Source organism: Scyliorhinus torazame, chromosome 17 (genome assembly GCF_047496885.1).
Source record: "Scyliorhinus torazame isolate Kashiwa2021f chromosome 17, sScyTor2.1, whole genome shotgun sequence".
NCBI lineage: Eukaryota > Metazoa > Chordata > Chondrichthyes > Carcharhiniformes > Scyliorhinidae > Scyliorhinus > Scyliorhinus torazame.
Genome location: NC_092723.1, coordinates 23,653,235 through 23,668,909, shown reverse-complemented (window position 1 = coordinate 23,668,909; position 15,675 = coordinate 23,653,235). Strand labels below are relative to the sequence as shown.

At 49.6% G+C, this 15,675-nt stretch overlaps 1 protein-coding gene across 5 annotated transcripts in view; it reads left to right on the top strand.

The window, feature by feature from the left end:
* LOC140393785 (SLIT-ROBO Rho GTPase-activating protein 2B-like) overlaps positions 1-15,458 on the top strand; it is a 195,248-nt gene extending 179,790 nt beyond the window's left edge. For 4 of the 5 annotated variants that reach the window (XM_072480206.1, XM_072480205.1, XM_072480202.1 and 1 more), the window contains exons 12-17: positions 4,525-4,552; positions 5,468-5,498; positions 6,768-6,828; positions 8,094-8,171; positions 10,875-11,009; positions 15,281-15,456. In XM_072480206.1, the coding sequence (XP_072336307.1) occupies positions 4,525-4,552; positions 5,468-5,498; positions 6,768-6,828; positions 8,094-8,171; positions 10,875-11,009; positions 15,281-15,327 (380 nt within the window). In that variant the 3' untranslated portion in view covers positions 15,328-15,456. Of the gene's footprint in view, positions 1-4,524; positions 4,553-5,467; positions 5,499-6,767; positions 6,829-8,093; positions 8,172-10,874; positions 11,010-15,280 lie in introns of all 5 variants that reach the window. The other variant, XM_072480207.1, reaches the window with a different exon arrangement.
* The last annotated feature ends 217 nt before the right edge of the window (positions 15,459-15,675 follow it).

Here is a 15,675-nt window from a genome sequence, read left to right as displayed (position 1 = left end):
TAGAACATATGATAAATACATGAGGATACAAAATGAAAATACATAAACATATGCAGCAGATGAAGTATACGGTATATAGTGCTACAACTGTTGAGAAGATGCGTAGAAAGATCATTTAACTCCATTCCAAGACCCTAAGGAGGTTATTCCGCAGTCGGGTAACAGTGGGGAAGAAGCTGTATTGGAATCTCTTGGTGCGTGTTCTCAAGCTTTTGTATCTTATGCCCGATGGAAGAGGTTGGAAGAGAGAATAACCGGGTGGAAGGGGTCCTTGATTATGCTGCCCGTTTTCTCAAGGCAGCGGGAGGTGTCGATGAATCAATGGATGGGAGGCAGGCTTGTGTGATGGACTAGACTGTGTTCACGACTCTCTGTAGTTTCTTACGGTCTTGGTCCGAGCAGTTGCTATACTAAGCTGTGATGCAGCCAGTTAGGATGCTTTCTATGGTACTTCTGTAGAAATTGGTAAGAGTCATTGTGGACATGCTGAATTTCCTTAATTTCCTGAGGACGTAAAGGCGCGGTTGTGCTTTCATGGTCGTAGCGTTGAATTGGGTGGACCAGGACACATTGTTGGTGATGTTTACACCTCGGAACATTGAAGCTGTCGACTATCTCCACCTCACCATTTTTTGGGCCCCATATCTAAGGAAAGATGTGCTGACCTTGGAAAGGGTCCAGAGGAGATTCACAAGAATGATCCCTGGAATGAAGAGCTTGTCGTATGAGGAACAGTTGAGGACTCTGGGTCTGTACTCATTGGAGTTTAGAAGGACGAGGGGGGATCTTAATGAAATTTACAGGATACTGCGAGGCCTGGATAGAGTGGACGTAGAGAGCATGTTTCCACTTGTAAGAAAATCTAGAACCAGAGGACACAATCTCGGATTAAAGGGACGATCCTTTAAAACAGAGATGAGGAGGAATTTCTTCAGCCAGAGGGTGGTGAATCTGTGGAACTCTTTACTGCAGAAGGCTATGAAGACCAAATCACTGAGTGTCTTTAAGACAGAGATAGATAGGTTCTTGATTAATAAGGAGTTCAGGGGTTATGGGGAGAAGGCAAGAAAATGGGGATGAGAAAAATATCAGCCATGATTTTAGGACTGAGGTTTTAGGACTGGGTTTAGGAGGAACTTCTTCACCCAAAGGGTTGTGAATCTATGGAATTCCTTGCCCAGTGAAGCAAGGATAAAGATAGATAGTTTTTTGAAGAATAAAGGGTTATGGTGTTCGGGCCGGAAAGTGGAGTTGAGTCCACAGAAGATCAGCCATGATCTCATTGAATAGCAGAGCAGGCTCGAGGGGCCAGATGGCCTACTCCTGTTCCTAGTTCTTATGTTCTTACGATTGAATGGCGGAGCAGACTCGATGGGCCGAGTGGCCTAATTCTGCTTCTATGTCTTATGGTCTTATGGCACCATTGATACAGACAGGGCCGGGGACAACACTTCACTTCCTGAAGTTGATGACCAGCTTCTTAGTTTTGCTGACATTGAGGGAGAGAATGTTGTCATTGCACCATGCCACTAAGTTCTCGATCTCCCTCTTATACTCTGACTTCTCATTGTTTGAGATACGACCCACTACGGTTCTGTCATCAGCAAACTTCTACGACTCTGTCATCAGCAAACTTGTAGATGGAGTTAGAGTCAAATTTTGCCACATAGTCATGTGTGTATAGGGGGCTAAATACGCCGCCTTACGCGGCCCCGGTATTGAGGACTATTGTGGAGGAGGTGTCGTTGTTTATCACTACTTATGAGCTGTGGGTCAGGAAGTCAAGGATCCAGTTGCAGAGGGAGGAGCAGAGTCCTAGGCTTTAGAGTTTGGATATGAGCTTGCCTGGGGTTATGGTGCAGAAGGCGGAGCGGTAGTCAATGAACAGGGAACAGTCAACGAACCTCATGCTAAAGATCTTGATTATCTGTCCTAATGTCTGTTTACATGACTCCGTGTCAAATGTTTTTTTTGTTAATGTTTCTGTGAAGGATTTTGGGATGTTTTACAACTTTTAAAGCTGCTTTATACATGCAAGTTGTTGTCGGAGCATTATACATAAGAATGTGTGCGACCCTTTCAGTAACATGTGAAATCTGGGGCGTCATTCTCCGACCCCCCAGCGGGTCGGAGAATGGCCGTTGGCCGCCGTGAATCCCGCCCCCGCCGGTTGCCGAAGTCTCCGGCACCGGATATTTGGTGGGGGCGGGAATCGGGCTGCGCCGGTTGGCGGGCTCCCCCGCTGGATTCTCCAGCCCGGATGGGCCGAAGTCCTGCCGATAAATTGCCTGTCCCGCCGGCGTGGATTAAACCACCTTTTGAACGGCGGGACAAGGCGGCGTGGGCGGGCTCCGGGGTTCTGGGGGGGCGCGGGGCGATCTGACCCCGGGGGGTGCCCCCACGGTGGCCTGGTCCGCGATCAGGGCCCACCGATCCGCGGGCGGGCCTGTGCCATGGGGGCACTCTTTCCCTTCCGCCTCCGCCACGGTCTCCACCATGGCGGAGGCGGAAGAGACTCCCTCCACTGCGCATGCGCGGGAAACTGTCAGCGGCCGCTGACGCTCCCGCGCATGCGCCGCCCCGAGATGTCATTTCCGCTCCAGCTGGCGGGGCAACAAAGGCCGTTTCCGCCAGCTGGCGGGGCAGAAATTCTTCCGGCGTTGGCCTAGCCCCTCAATGTTGGGGCTCGGCCCCCAAAGATGCGGAGCATTCCGCACCTTTGGGGCGGCGCGATGCCCATCTGATTGGCACTGTTTTGGGCGCCAGTCGGCGGACATCGCGCCGTTTCGGGAGAATTTCGCCCCTGTTACCCAGTAATGACCTTTCATTTTGCGTGCCCCTCTTGTCTGACGAAAGAAGTTGGGACCTCTACATCCATGGGTAGTAGTGGTAGGGATGGGGGGGGAGGGGGGTGGGGGAGGGGAGGGGAGGGGTTGGGGTCCAGACTCTGATCTGAGTATGAGTACAAGCTGTGGCCCCAGTGAGTGGTAATGGTGAAGACGCTAGGAGATTACCAGCTGTCAGTTCGCTGAACCTTTCCCCCTGTGAGAATCTGCACTGATTTAGAGACAGCTCCCTAAACCTAAACATTCAGCTTGTGAGTGTGGATCTGTGACGGGGGCTGTTGTGGCCATGGGGGGGGGGGGGGGAACGGGGACCAGACTGCCATTTATTTAAAAAAACGATTGATTGAAGCAACTCGCAAAGGTGAATTTCAGAGAAGTTGATCTACCTTTTTTCCACCGCAGTTGAAACTTTTTCAGAATCAGGCAGCTCAAGAATCTCTGATTATAAACAAACCATTCTCTGCCGAGGAAATGGATAATCAGATTGCAGAAAGGGAATTTTTGGGAGCACAGTTACCATGGGACACAGCACTGGGTGGGCTTGTGGGTGAGTGAGTGAAGAGTACTGACCATTGTACTCCACAAAACAGAGCAAGGGGATGGTGAGCAACTGTGATAAATGTGCCTGGATGAGTGCAGCTCTAATAACACCCAAGAAGCTCAACACCATCCAGGACAAAGAAGCCCGCTTCTTCCACAAACATTCAATCCCTCCACCACCAACAAACAGTGGCAGCCATGTGTACCATCTACAAGATGCACTGCAGTAGCTCACCAAGGTTCCTTAGACAGCACCTTCCAAACCCACAACCACTACCATTGAGAAGGACAAGGATAGCAAATACCTGGGAACCCCATCACCTGGAATTCCCCTCCAAGTCACTCACCAGCCTGACTTGGAAATATATCACCGTTCCTTAACTATCGCTGGTGCAGCATCCTGGAACTCCTTGCCTAACAGCACAGTGGGTGAACCTACACCTCGAGCACTGCAGTGGTTTAAGGCGCCACCTTCTGAAGGGCAACTAGGGATGGGCAATAAATGCTGACCTAACCAGCGACGCCCACATCCCGTAAATGAATTTTAAAAAACTGGTCAGGCTGTTATCGATCTCCAAACTTGCGCTTGCTTCTTTCCTTCTTTCCTCCCCACTTTCTCCAGAGCGGAGATTATGCAGACTGCCAAGGTCCCAAATAATCCCGAGAAATAAGTTCCACAGCGCCCCAAATTCTGTGAGAAAAGCTCATGTGTTAAAGCTCTGACATGTGGAGCTAGCTGCTGGGTTTCCACTTCACACACAGGATGGTGATGTGGGATAAACCACTGTGAGGCAAAACAAAGATTTTGAGGAAAGTTGCGTCAGTAGTTGCTGGGTTGGATGATTCATGGGTGTTTGTGTCTGGGGCCATTCTGATGGGTTACAGGCCCATCTCACTTCCTGCATTGTTGTCGCTCCCTGTGATGTCGATCTCCCTCTGCCCAACCCCCCCCCCATCGCCGCCACGCACACATTCCACAAAGCTGCTGCACCCCCAGTAACCTCCAACAAAGGGGGTTAAGTGGCCGGTTTCAGGCATTTTATTGATGTGCACTGGCCTGTCATTTAGTTCCAGACTTTTCCGGTTTGTTTCAGATTACTAACATTTATCTTTTGTTTTTCCTCTTCGTCTGTTTTAGGCCAGAGGACGGATTATTCCATTGCCAGGTAGGTTTGGCTGACTTTACAATTTATAATTTTGGATTTTTCCTTGTGTACTCGTGTTAGATGTCCAACTCTATTATCCACTGAAAATGGGGAAAATGTAAAACTGCCTCTCAGTTGAGCAGAATTTTTTTTACACATGATGCCCAGGCTTGGGTGAAGACTGGCAGGACCAGCTGAACCCTTGCCTGCCCCATATCAGCAGGATCCAGGCTGATGATTGGGTGCAGTCGAGCAGACCTACTGTGTGCTGGATGTTGTGCCCCTTTCTAATTCTTGCACAAGATGGCCTGGGTGGTCTGATGTCTCCACCTCCTTCCCCAAACCTTGTCGAAAGCCCCTGCACATCTTCCTGGGAACCTAAGTACAGTGGTTAGCACTGCTGTCTCACCGCTCCAGGGTCACAGGTTCAATTCCGGCCTTGGGTCACTGTGTGGAGTTTGCACGTTCTCCCCATGTCGCTGTGGGTTTCCGCCGGGTGCTCCAGTTTCCTCCCACAGTCCAAAGATGTGCAGGTTAGGTGGATTGGCCATGCTAAGTTGTCCCTTGGTGTTCAAAAGGATAGGTGTGGTTGCGGAGATTGGGGGTCGGCCTGGGTGGGGTGCTCTTTCGGAGGGACAGTGCCGACTCGATGGGCAAAATGGCAGCCTTCTGCCCTGTAGAGATTGTGTGGGCGATGGAAGCGGGATGTTATTGAATGCCAGCTGTCTCACATTAGGCATCATGCAGTTGGGGCTAGCGCATTAGCACAGTGTGGACAAGGTTTGCTTGTGTCTGCCTCGTATGATTGATCAGCGTGGTGGATGCCTGAGTCAGTTTGATTTGATAGCATTGGGTTTGCCAAGTCTAGCTTTGAGTCGATTGTGGTCTTGCTTTGCTTAACTTGTTATTTCCTTTCTCTCATTCTATCCCATGCAGTGGGCGGCGGAACTCCAGTGTGAGAAAACAGGTAACTACCCGGTCGGGGCAGGTTAGGGATGGGCAACAAATGCTGGCCCAGCCCGCGGACGCCCACATCCCAAGAATAAATGTTAAAAAAAATCAAAAGCTGTAAATCAGCTGAAATCTGTAATTGGGCGAGGACGATGTGTCTGGGAGGGGCTGGAGTGGGTGAAGAGGGAATTTGTTTTCTTTCAAAAAAAAAAGGATTGAGCCGTGCAGTGGAATTTGCACCAAGATCAGAAAGTGTTGTAGCAACTTGGGCGGGATTCGCCACTCCCTCGCCGGTTGGGAGAATCGCCTGGGTCGCCGAAATTTCCCGCGACGCCGGTCCGACGCCCTCCCGCGATTCTCCCAAGCGGCGAGAACGGCCCGGCCGAGTTCCCCGCGGCGCAGGCCGGAGAATCGCCCGAGACACCCAAAATGGCGATTCTCCGGCACCCCTGCTATTCTCAGTGCCGGATGGGCCGAGCGGCCAGGCCAAAACGGCGGGTTCCCCCCGGCGCCGTCCACACCTGGTCGCTGCCGGCGGGAACAGCGCGGGGAACGCTGGGGGGGCGGCCTGAGGGGGGATCCCGCACCGGGGGAGGCGTCAAATGGGGTCTGGCCCGCGATCGGTGCCCACCGATCGTCGGGCCGTCCTCTCTGAAGGAGGAACTCCTTTCTTCTGCAGCCCTGCAAAATCCGTCTGACATCTTCTTGCGGGGCGGACTCGGAGAGGATGGCAACCACGCATGCGCGGGTGACGTCAGTTATGCGGCGCCGGCCGCGTCATGTATGCAGCGCCGCCTTTACGTGGCGACAAGGCCTGGCGTGTGTAAATGACGCGTCCCCGCTCCTAGCCCATTATCGGGCCCTGAATCGGTTGTGATAAGGGCCGTTTCGCGCCGTCGTGAACCTCGTCGGCGTGCGCACTTCGGCGTGGGAGTGGAGAATCCCGCCCATAGTGTTTAGATTGGTCCGTAGCTTTGGGAGGAAGGGAGGTCATTGGTGATGAGAAGTGGTACAGATTTGAAGCCCTAGAAACAAATGTGCAGCAATAAGAGGGGGAACGTGAGGATGGAGGGAGAAAAATGAGTGTGCGGGATGGAGGAGGAACTGTGCGGGTAGATGAATTTAGAATTTTATTTTTTTGTTAAGAGGGGTTCGATACACTCTATAAAGGCACAGCGGGTAATACACTTGGTACCTCTAATTATTTGGTGGATTTTGCGTTGTATCGAAAGGAGTTTGTAAGGGATCGAGTTGCTGTTGATTATTTTCATGATATTGTTTCTAGGATGGGAATCAGATCATTCCTCTTGTGGTGGAAAGCTGCATTCGTTTCATCATCCGACATGGTATGTGGAGGGGCTGATCATTGAACAATATAGCACAGAGGAGACCATTCAGCCCATCGTACCTGTTCTTTAGTAGAGCTGTCGAAATGACCCCCTTCCCCTACTCCTGTTCCATTGACATGTATTTTTTTCCCCCCTATAAGTATTAAAGTAATTCTCTTTTGAAAGTTATTATTGAATCTGTTTCCACTGCCCTTTCAGGCAACCCCTTCCCGATCAGAACAACTTGTTGCAGAAAAACATACGTTTCCTGATCTACCTCCTGATTTTTTTAAACCATTCGCCGCGTCCTCTGGTCACTAACCCTCTTCCGCCGGAACCAGTTTCTCTTTATTTACTTCATCAAAACTATTTATGACAGTTCTATAAAATCTCTTTGTCATCTTCTCTGCTCTAAAGAGCTCAGTTATTTTTGATATCTCTACACAGATAAAGTACCTCATCCCTAATACGCGTTAGGTACCTTCATCATACTCTCTACTTCCATAAGATCTTTTTGTCCCTTACTGGCCGTAACTTCCTCTGACTACGCTTTTAATATTTGTGTGTTTGAAATTTGCGTTCCTTTTTTCGTCAGCCACCAATCTCCTCTAATCCTTGTACTCGGTTTCCTTGGATTTGCTATGTTCAGTTTGATTCACTGTTGGTATTGCGACCCTTCAGTTGTCATAAGCGAGCTAATCGCCTGCTGTAACCTCGAGCATTGAATGATAACAGTGTGGACTGCCACCGCTGGTTTTGTTGCTAAATACGTGCCCTAGAGTGGAGGTCCACCAAAGACAATGGTCTGGGGGACGGGGAGGCTGGGGTGGGAGAAATGCTACCCCTGGTTCATTGAGCTACTGTGTATTGAAGTTGAGGTAGAGAGAGGTGAAAGGAGGGTTTTGGGTGGGAGGGGGTGCAGTTCTTATACTTCCTGTTTCAGGATTTATGACACCAGCCAGTTGCTACGAATGGGGCCCATTAATGTTAATATGGAAATCAGTGTCGACTTCTGTGACATCTGGCATCCACAAGCAGGGTGGTACGGTGACAGTGCCTAGGCTGAGTGTGATGGTGTACATCGGCTTGGTATGACTGGACATATCAATCCCACTCCAGCAGCTGGTGCCCATAAAAACAATCCCAGTAAAAGCTGGCACTTTCTGGAGTGGAGGGAACTGTGGAAAATAGCTGCGTGAAATTCCTTTATTTACGGGTGGGGTGGAGAGGGGCTCATAGTCGCCAGCTCATTGTGATATTTATTTAAATATTGTTACCCAAAGGTCTGCAGCATGAAGGAATTTTCCGAGTGTCAGGATCACAGATTGAAGTTAATGATATCAAAAATGCCTTTGAGCGAGGTAAGTGCTGTGTTCTTCTACAATCCGGTGCTGTGTTCATTCAGAGTTTTCTCTTGGCTTTAGTTTTCAGTCAAAGTGAGACGGTCACTGTTGGTGACTCCTTCTACCTGAACCATTGAAATTAAGCCGCTCTGCTCGGTAACTAGAGTCAGGATTTGTGGAGGCTCAGGTACGGAGCTGAGGGAGGCTCGGGTATGGAGCTGAGGGAGGCTCAGGTATGGAGCTGAGGGAGGCTCAGGTACAGAGCTGAGGGAGGCTCGGGTACGGAGCTGAGGGAGGCTCAGGTCCGGAGCTGAGGGAGGCTCAGGTCCGGAGCTGAGGGAGGCTCAGGTCCGGAGCTGAGGGAGGCTCAGGTACGGAGCTGAGGGAGGCTCAGGTCCGGAGCTGAGGGAGGCTCAGGTCCGGAGCTGAGGGAGGCTCAGGTCCGGAGCTGAGGGAGGCTCAGGTACGGAACTGAGGGAGGCTCGGGTACGGAGCCGAGGGAGGCTCGGGTACGGAGCCGAGGGAGGCTCGGGTACGGAGCCGAGGGAGGCTCTGGTACGGAGCCGAGGGAGGCTCTGGTACGGAGCCGAGGGAGGCTCGGGTACGGAGCCGAGGGAGTCTCGGGTACGGAGCCGAGGGAGGCTCGGGTACGGAGCCGAGGGAGGCTCGGGTACGGAGCCGAGGGAGGCTCGGGTACGGAGCTGAGGGAGGCTCGGGTACGGAGCTGAGGGAGGCTCGGGTACGGAGCTGAGGGAGGCTCGGGTACGGAGCTGAGGGAGGCTCGGGTACGGAGCTGAGGGAGGCTCGGGTACGGAGCTGAGGGAGGCTCGGGTACGGAGCTGAGGGAGGCTCGGGTACGGAGCTGAGGGAGGCTCGGGTACGGAGCTGAGGGAGGCTCGGGTACGGAGCTGAGGGAGGCTCGGGTACGGAGCTGAGGGAGGCTCGGGTACGGAGCTGAGGGAGGCTCGGGTACGGAGCTGAGGGAGGCTCGGGTACGGAGCTGAGGGAGGCTCGGGTACGGTGCCGAGGGAGGCTCGGGTACGGAGCCGAGGGAGGCTCCTGTACGGAGCCCACGGGTTCAGGGAAAAGACAGTACTTGATTGTACAATTGCTGGATTCCTCTTTCCCTCCAGACTGGACCCAAGGATGTGTTGGATGCTGAAACAAATAAGCACCAGCCTTCAAGGTCCTTGCCATCAGGCATTACCACACATTTACTCCCGTCTCAGTGCCTTACGAAATTGTCAGGAAACAGACACGGTTGAGAAGGAATTGGAGAGATGTTGTTGGGGGGTGGTGTGGGGTTGAGGGGTGCAGTGTTCTGAGGTCGTCTGGTTTTACATTGCTCTTTCCTGTGGCTATGGTGTCCCAACATACAGAGCGCACCCTGGAGGTTAGGTGTAGTTGGTACTGTCAGCTGCACATGGTGAGTGAGTGCTCCTACGACTAATACACTGGACCCTAAATAAACCAACATCTGCATTTGTGATAGGCCTCAGGCCTATCCTGAGCCAACTACTCCATTTTACAACCAAATGGAGCTCAATGGGAACAGGTTAGAGGGTACACCTGGTGGGGCAGTTAAAAAAAATATATATATATTTCATGGGATGTATGTGTCATTAGCATGGCCTGCATTCATTGCCCAACCCTAATTGGGATTTGGACAGGCTTTAGTGAGTGGGCAAGAACAGTAGGTGGAATCTAATGTGAAGTTATGCACTTCATTCGGAGGAAGGGCGGTGCAGAAATGGTGAGAGATCTGAGTGCTGATGTCCAAAGGGACCAGGTGTCCTGGTTCACAAGTCACTGAAAGCTAACATGCAGTTGCAGCAAGCAATTAAGAGGGCAAATGGCAGCAGCACGGTGGCGCAGTGGGTTAGCCCTGCGGCCTCACGGCGCCGAGGTCCCAGGTTCGATCCCAACTCTGGGTCACTGTCCGTGTGGAGTTTGCACATTCTCCCCGTGTTCGCGTGGGTTTCGACCCCACAACCCAAAAATGTGCAGGGTAGGTGGGTTGGCCACGCTGAATTGCCCCTTAATTGGAAAAAATGAATTGGGTACTCTAAATTTAAAAGAAAAGAGGGCAAATGGCGTGCTGGTCTTTACTGCAAGAGCATCTGAATATGGGAGTAAAGGGGTGTGATCGTACGGCCTCATTGTGCCCAGCTCAAGGTGCATTGAAGCCGTTAAATCTTGCACGATAATCACGGTATTGATAGTCTTGAGTGATTGTTGGAGCTACACTCATTCAGGCAAGTAGAGAGTATTCCATCCCACTCCTGGCTTGTGCCTTTGGCCAGGCTTTGAGAAGTCAGAAGGTGAGTTACTTGGTGCAGGATCCTGTGCCTCTGACCTGCCCTTGTAGCCACAGTATTTAGATGGCGGGTCCAATTCAGTTTCTGGTCAATGGTGACCCGCGGGATGTTGATATTGGGGGTATTCAGTGATGGCAGTGCCATTGAATGTCTAGGGGAGATGATCATTGCCTGGTGATTCAGAGGAATTTTCTAGTTTTTCAGGGAAATTACTTTTTTTTTCTCCCCTCCCCCCTATTTTCCCATTACCCCTTGTTGAGAAGGTTGTAAGTGGGAATGGTCAGCTCCAGGCGGGTAAATAAATCGGGAGATTTTAATTTCCCACAAACTCAGCAAAAGCTGACTTCATATTGTGCTGTCTTTCTCAATCCACTTCATTCTGTCAATGTGCTGTTGTGTGCAGGTGAGGATCCTTTGGCAGGAGATCAAAATGACCATGATATAGACTCGATAGCAGGAGTGCTGAAACTACACTTCAGAGGATTGGCCAGCCCGCTTTTCCCCAAGGAGATTTTCCACGACCTGATTTCCTGCGTCAGTAAGTTGAAATTTCCCTTCTCTGGGATGTCCGGACTTGACAGTTTGAACGTGTCTCTGAGTCCCGTGAGCTTTTATGGATTGAGAAGGGATCAGGCTGAAAGGATTGAAGAGCAAAAAAGAGACAAATTGAATGGAGGATTGAAAGAGGAGGTTGTCAAAATGGACAAAGTGCAACATTGTATTCAGTGTGATTTCCTGTAGACTGGTTAACCCCTTCCATCAGCCTGAACCGAAAATAATCCTTTATGCCCATTGAAGTAGACGTTTAGTGACTGATGGCTAGGCTTTCAGAGGAAGGGACTGTGTCAGAGTTGGAGCGCTCCTTAGGGGGATGGGAGGATCAGTGAGATAGTACCACCCTGCCGGACCCAGGCTCATGCTGGCCCTGGCAATGTGTCACCTCTGGTCTCACAGCCTGATGTCACTCGGCACTAGTTATCTCTTTGAGGTTGTGTCATTGCTGCAAGGTAATTGAAAACTTAAAATGTTGCTCTGACTCCATTTCTGGTTTTGGGATTGAGGCAACTCTGAGACTTGAGCCCATAGTCCTATCCCTTTCTTGACCCTTGGAAAGGGTGCATGGCTCATTAGTAAGCTGGGGCTTGGAAACGACACTTGCATAGAGAGACAGGAGTAGCTGAAGTTTTTCATAGAATCCCTACAGTGCAGAAGGAGGCTGTTTGGCCCATCGCGTTTGCACTGACCCTCTGAAAGAGCACCCTGCCTAGGGTCAGACCCCGATATTCCTGTAATCCAGTAACCCCACTCTTTTGTTATGCTCTTGACGTAGTATAAGCTGCTTCCTTGATGGGCACTCTGACAAAGGAAGGTTCCGACTTGCAGATAGCTTTAACACGTTTATTAAACTGTTAACAATTCTCCTACTTTGATTCGACTCTCCTGTTAATCCTGCTATAGCTACTCAGACGATCTAACCAGTCTGCTACAATCCATGTGGTGGGAGTGATGTGTTTCAATCAACCCTGTGTCTGTGCTCACTGAGAGTCTCCACTGGAAAGAGACTGAGCATGTGTGATGTGTCCTTTTATATGGGTTGGTGTCATGCCCTACTGTGGTAGTGTCACCTGTGTGTGTGTCGTGACTGCCCATTGGTCGTGTCCTATCTTACTGACCTATTGGTTGACTGTGTGTCATGTCTCTGGTGTTCCCTCTAGTGTCTAGCTAGGTGTAGTGTATGTACATTAACCCTTTGTGTACTTACAGTGATGTATAGCACCACACCCACCTAACCTTTTGGGCGCTAAGGGGGAAATTTATCATGGCCAGTCCATGTAACCTGCACATCTTTGGACTATGTGAGGAAACCGGAGCACCCGGAATAAACCCACGCAGACACGGGCAGAACGTGCAATCTCCACACAGCCACCCAAGGCTGGAATCAAACCCGTGTCCCTAGCGCTGTGAGGCATCAGTGCTAACAACTGTGCAACCGTGCCGTCTTTTGGCACCATGCCACCCTTGAAACAGAGAAGATTAAGAGGAGTTTAACCGAAGTGTTCAGAGTTATGAAGGAAAGTGATAGAGTTAATAAAAGTGCATAACAAATCGAAGCAGGAGGAAGCACTTGAGCCCACTGATACTTAACCTCAATTTCACTTTCCTGCCCAATCACCATTACCCTTGATTCACTTTGTGTCCAAAAATGTCTCCCTCAGTCTTGAATATACCCACTGAAAGAATATCCACAGTCCTCTGGGGCGGAGAACTCCAAAGATTCACCACCCTTTGAGTGAATACATTTCTCCTCATCTTAGTCCTGAGATTATGCCCCCTAGCTTTAGACTGTGCATCTGCAGCCACTCTGCAGTTACCCTGTCAAACCCCCCCAAAGGAACTGTATGTTTCAATGAGATCACCTCATTCTCCTAAAATCCAGAGGGTATAGGCTCATTCTACTCAATCTCCTTTATTTCCACTGGCCAAATGATCATTAAACAGAGGGACACAGATTTAACATCATTGACAAAAGAACAAAACAGGAGATGGAAGGAATTATTTTTCTGTCGCGAGTTGTGATTTGGAAGGTGCTGCCTGAGAGGACGTGTGGAAGGAGATTTAATAGGAGCTTTCAAAGGAAAATCGAAGATATATTTGATGGGGAAAGAAGAGACGGGGGGGGGGGGTACTAAACAGATAGCTCTTTCAAAGGACTGGCACTGACGGGCTCTTTCAAAGGACTGGCACTGACGGGATGGGCCGAAGGGCCACTTCCTGTGTTTTATAATTATACGTTTTTTAAAATTTCATCTGTTCATGGGATGTGGGCGTTGCTGGCTGGGCTAACATTCATTGCCCACCCCGGAGGGTACTTAAGAGTGTGTCTGGAGTGTTATGGGCCAAGGTTTAGAGAACCCCAAAGTGTATCATGGCGTTCACCTGACCCACAACTTTTAATAGATTGTGGTATGGGGAGCACACGGCCCACTCTACAGGTGTGGTACAGCATAAATGGAAAAGTATTTTTAAAGCAAAACAATGTTTATTCTATGAACTCAAGTTAACCTTTTTAAAACATACAGTGAATATCTTAGCATCCAGGAGACTTAAAAAACCTTTAAACAGAAGCACTTTAGGTTTACATTCACTACTGAGAACATTTATAATTCTGAATTCACCAAATGATCAAGAGATAGTCTTTTGATGGCAGAGAGAACAGCAGTACACCTGCTTGGTCTGGCTTCAGCTCCAACACTGAAAAGGAAACTAAAACACACCCTGCAGCAAACAGCCTAAAACGAAAGTAAAAAGCTGACAAGACAGCCTAGCTCCACCCACTCTCTGACATCACTGCAGTAGTAAACATCCATTTCTTAAAGGTACTCTCACTACAGATAGTTGTATACACACCCATTTATAAACACCCATTTCTTAAAGGTACTCTCACATGACTGGAGTCACATGTAGACCAGACCAGGTAAGGGCACGAACCCCCACTCAATGATCGAAGAATGACCTTAAAATGTCAACATTAGACTTTTAATTCCAAATATTTTTTATTGAATTCAAATTTCATCATCAGTCATGGTGGGATTTGAACCCGCCTCCCCAGAGCATTGCCTCGGGTCTCTGGATACTAGTCCAGCAAGAAATGAAAATCGCTTATTGTCACAAGTAGGCTTCAAATGAAGTTACTGTGAAAAACCCCTAGATGCTACACTCCGGCGCCTGTTCGGGGAGGCTGGTATGGGAATTGAACCGTGCTGCTGTCCTGTCTTGGTCTGCTTTGAAAGCCAGCTATTTAGCCCTGTGCTAAACCAGCCCCTTTAACCATCCAGAATGCCACTACGCCACCGCCTCTCCTAAAGCTGCCTCCCCTAGAACTCCCAAATCACAGAATTATCTTGTGTTTTAGCCAGTCTTGTCTGCTGTTCCAGTGGGCATTGATGTAACGTAATAGTGAGGCACTCAGGTTGGAAATCAGGAAAGGTGGGATTGAGTGAGTTGAAGAGTAAGAACTTGCCCTGTCTTTGAAGCTAAAAAAATACCAGCCAAACAGCTGCAGAAACTTAAGTCCGTCTCTTCAATCAGTGCAGGGGATCCCCCAGTGACAGGAGCCAATTGCTGATTGAAAACTGGAGCCATCTGGTAACTGGGGGGGGGGGGGGGCGGGTGAATGTATCGGGAGCACGGAGCACCGACCCCACTCGCGCTAATCAAGGATAAATCCCTTAAATGTGCACTCTGACCAGTAAAGCCCATTGTCTCAGTAATACTGAGATCAGGAGGCTAATACCACAGGCAGCCTGTACTGGAGTTTCGGAATTTTCTGTAAATTTTGTGTCGAGACTTTAAAGAAAGGTGCCCCCACCCCCGCCACCCACCGCCCAACCTCATTTCATCACAATCTGTCATTCAATTTCTACTTACTTTTCCTCACATTTTATTTCATCCCTCTTCAGCTCTCTAATTTTGGATGCTTCTCTCTCCACCTCTCCCCCGTTTCAATCTCTCGGACTCCTCGTGCTCATGTTATTTCCGTAATTTCCTGTTTCTCATCCTTCTCTCTTTTCACACTCCTTCCTCTTTGATCTCTCGACTCTATTTCTCGTGCTCCCTCTATCATAGACCCCAGCTACACACTATCCACCTCTCTCTCGACCCTTGTCTTTTTCAATCTCTCTTCCTCCCACCGTGTGCTCTCGCTCTCTCATCGTTTTCAGTCTGGGCTTATTCTGCTCTTGAAACTACTTCTTGACAATTGAAATGTGGTAAACCACTGTAATGTATTGTACTGTTGTATTGTTACAGGCCTGGGCCTGTCCCTGCTGGGTCCGAACCACTGTGTATTGTGGTAAACTGCCACTATTATATGTAATGTGGTAAACTACTGCCTGCTGGCTCCGCCTCGCCCGGGCTCGGTATAAAGATGGCTTGGCTCCGTTGCTGCCCCAGTTCGGGATCCGAGGCCAGGAGGCTTTCTGTTTAGTTTATTAAAGCTTCAGTTACGTCCACCACTTGTCGTGTGTTCATTGATGGCATATCATGAAACTAATTGATTCTTTTAGGATTCAGTTAAATGAAAGGAGGTCTGTTTTGTTCTATGTGGGTTTAATTCCAACTCTTAAGACAGTGATTGCATTCTTCAGGCATCTTGATGACTATCAAAGGGTTTTTGAAGTGGTAGTAAGGCCAAAGGCTGTTCT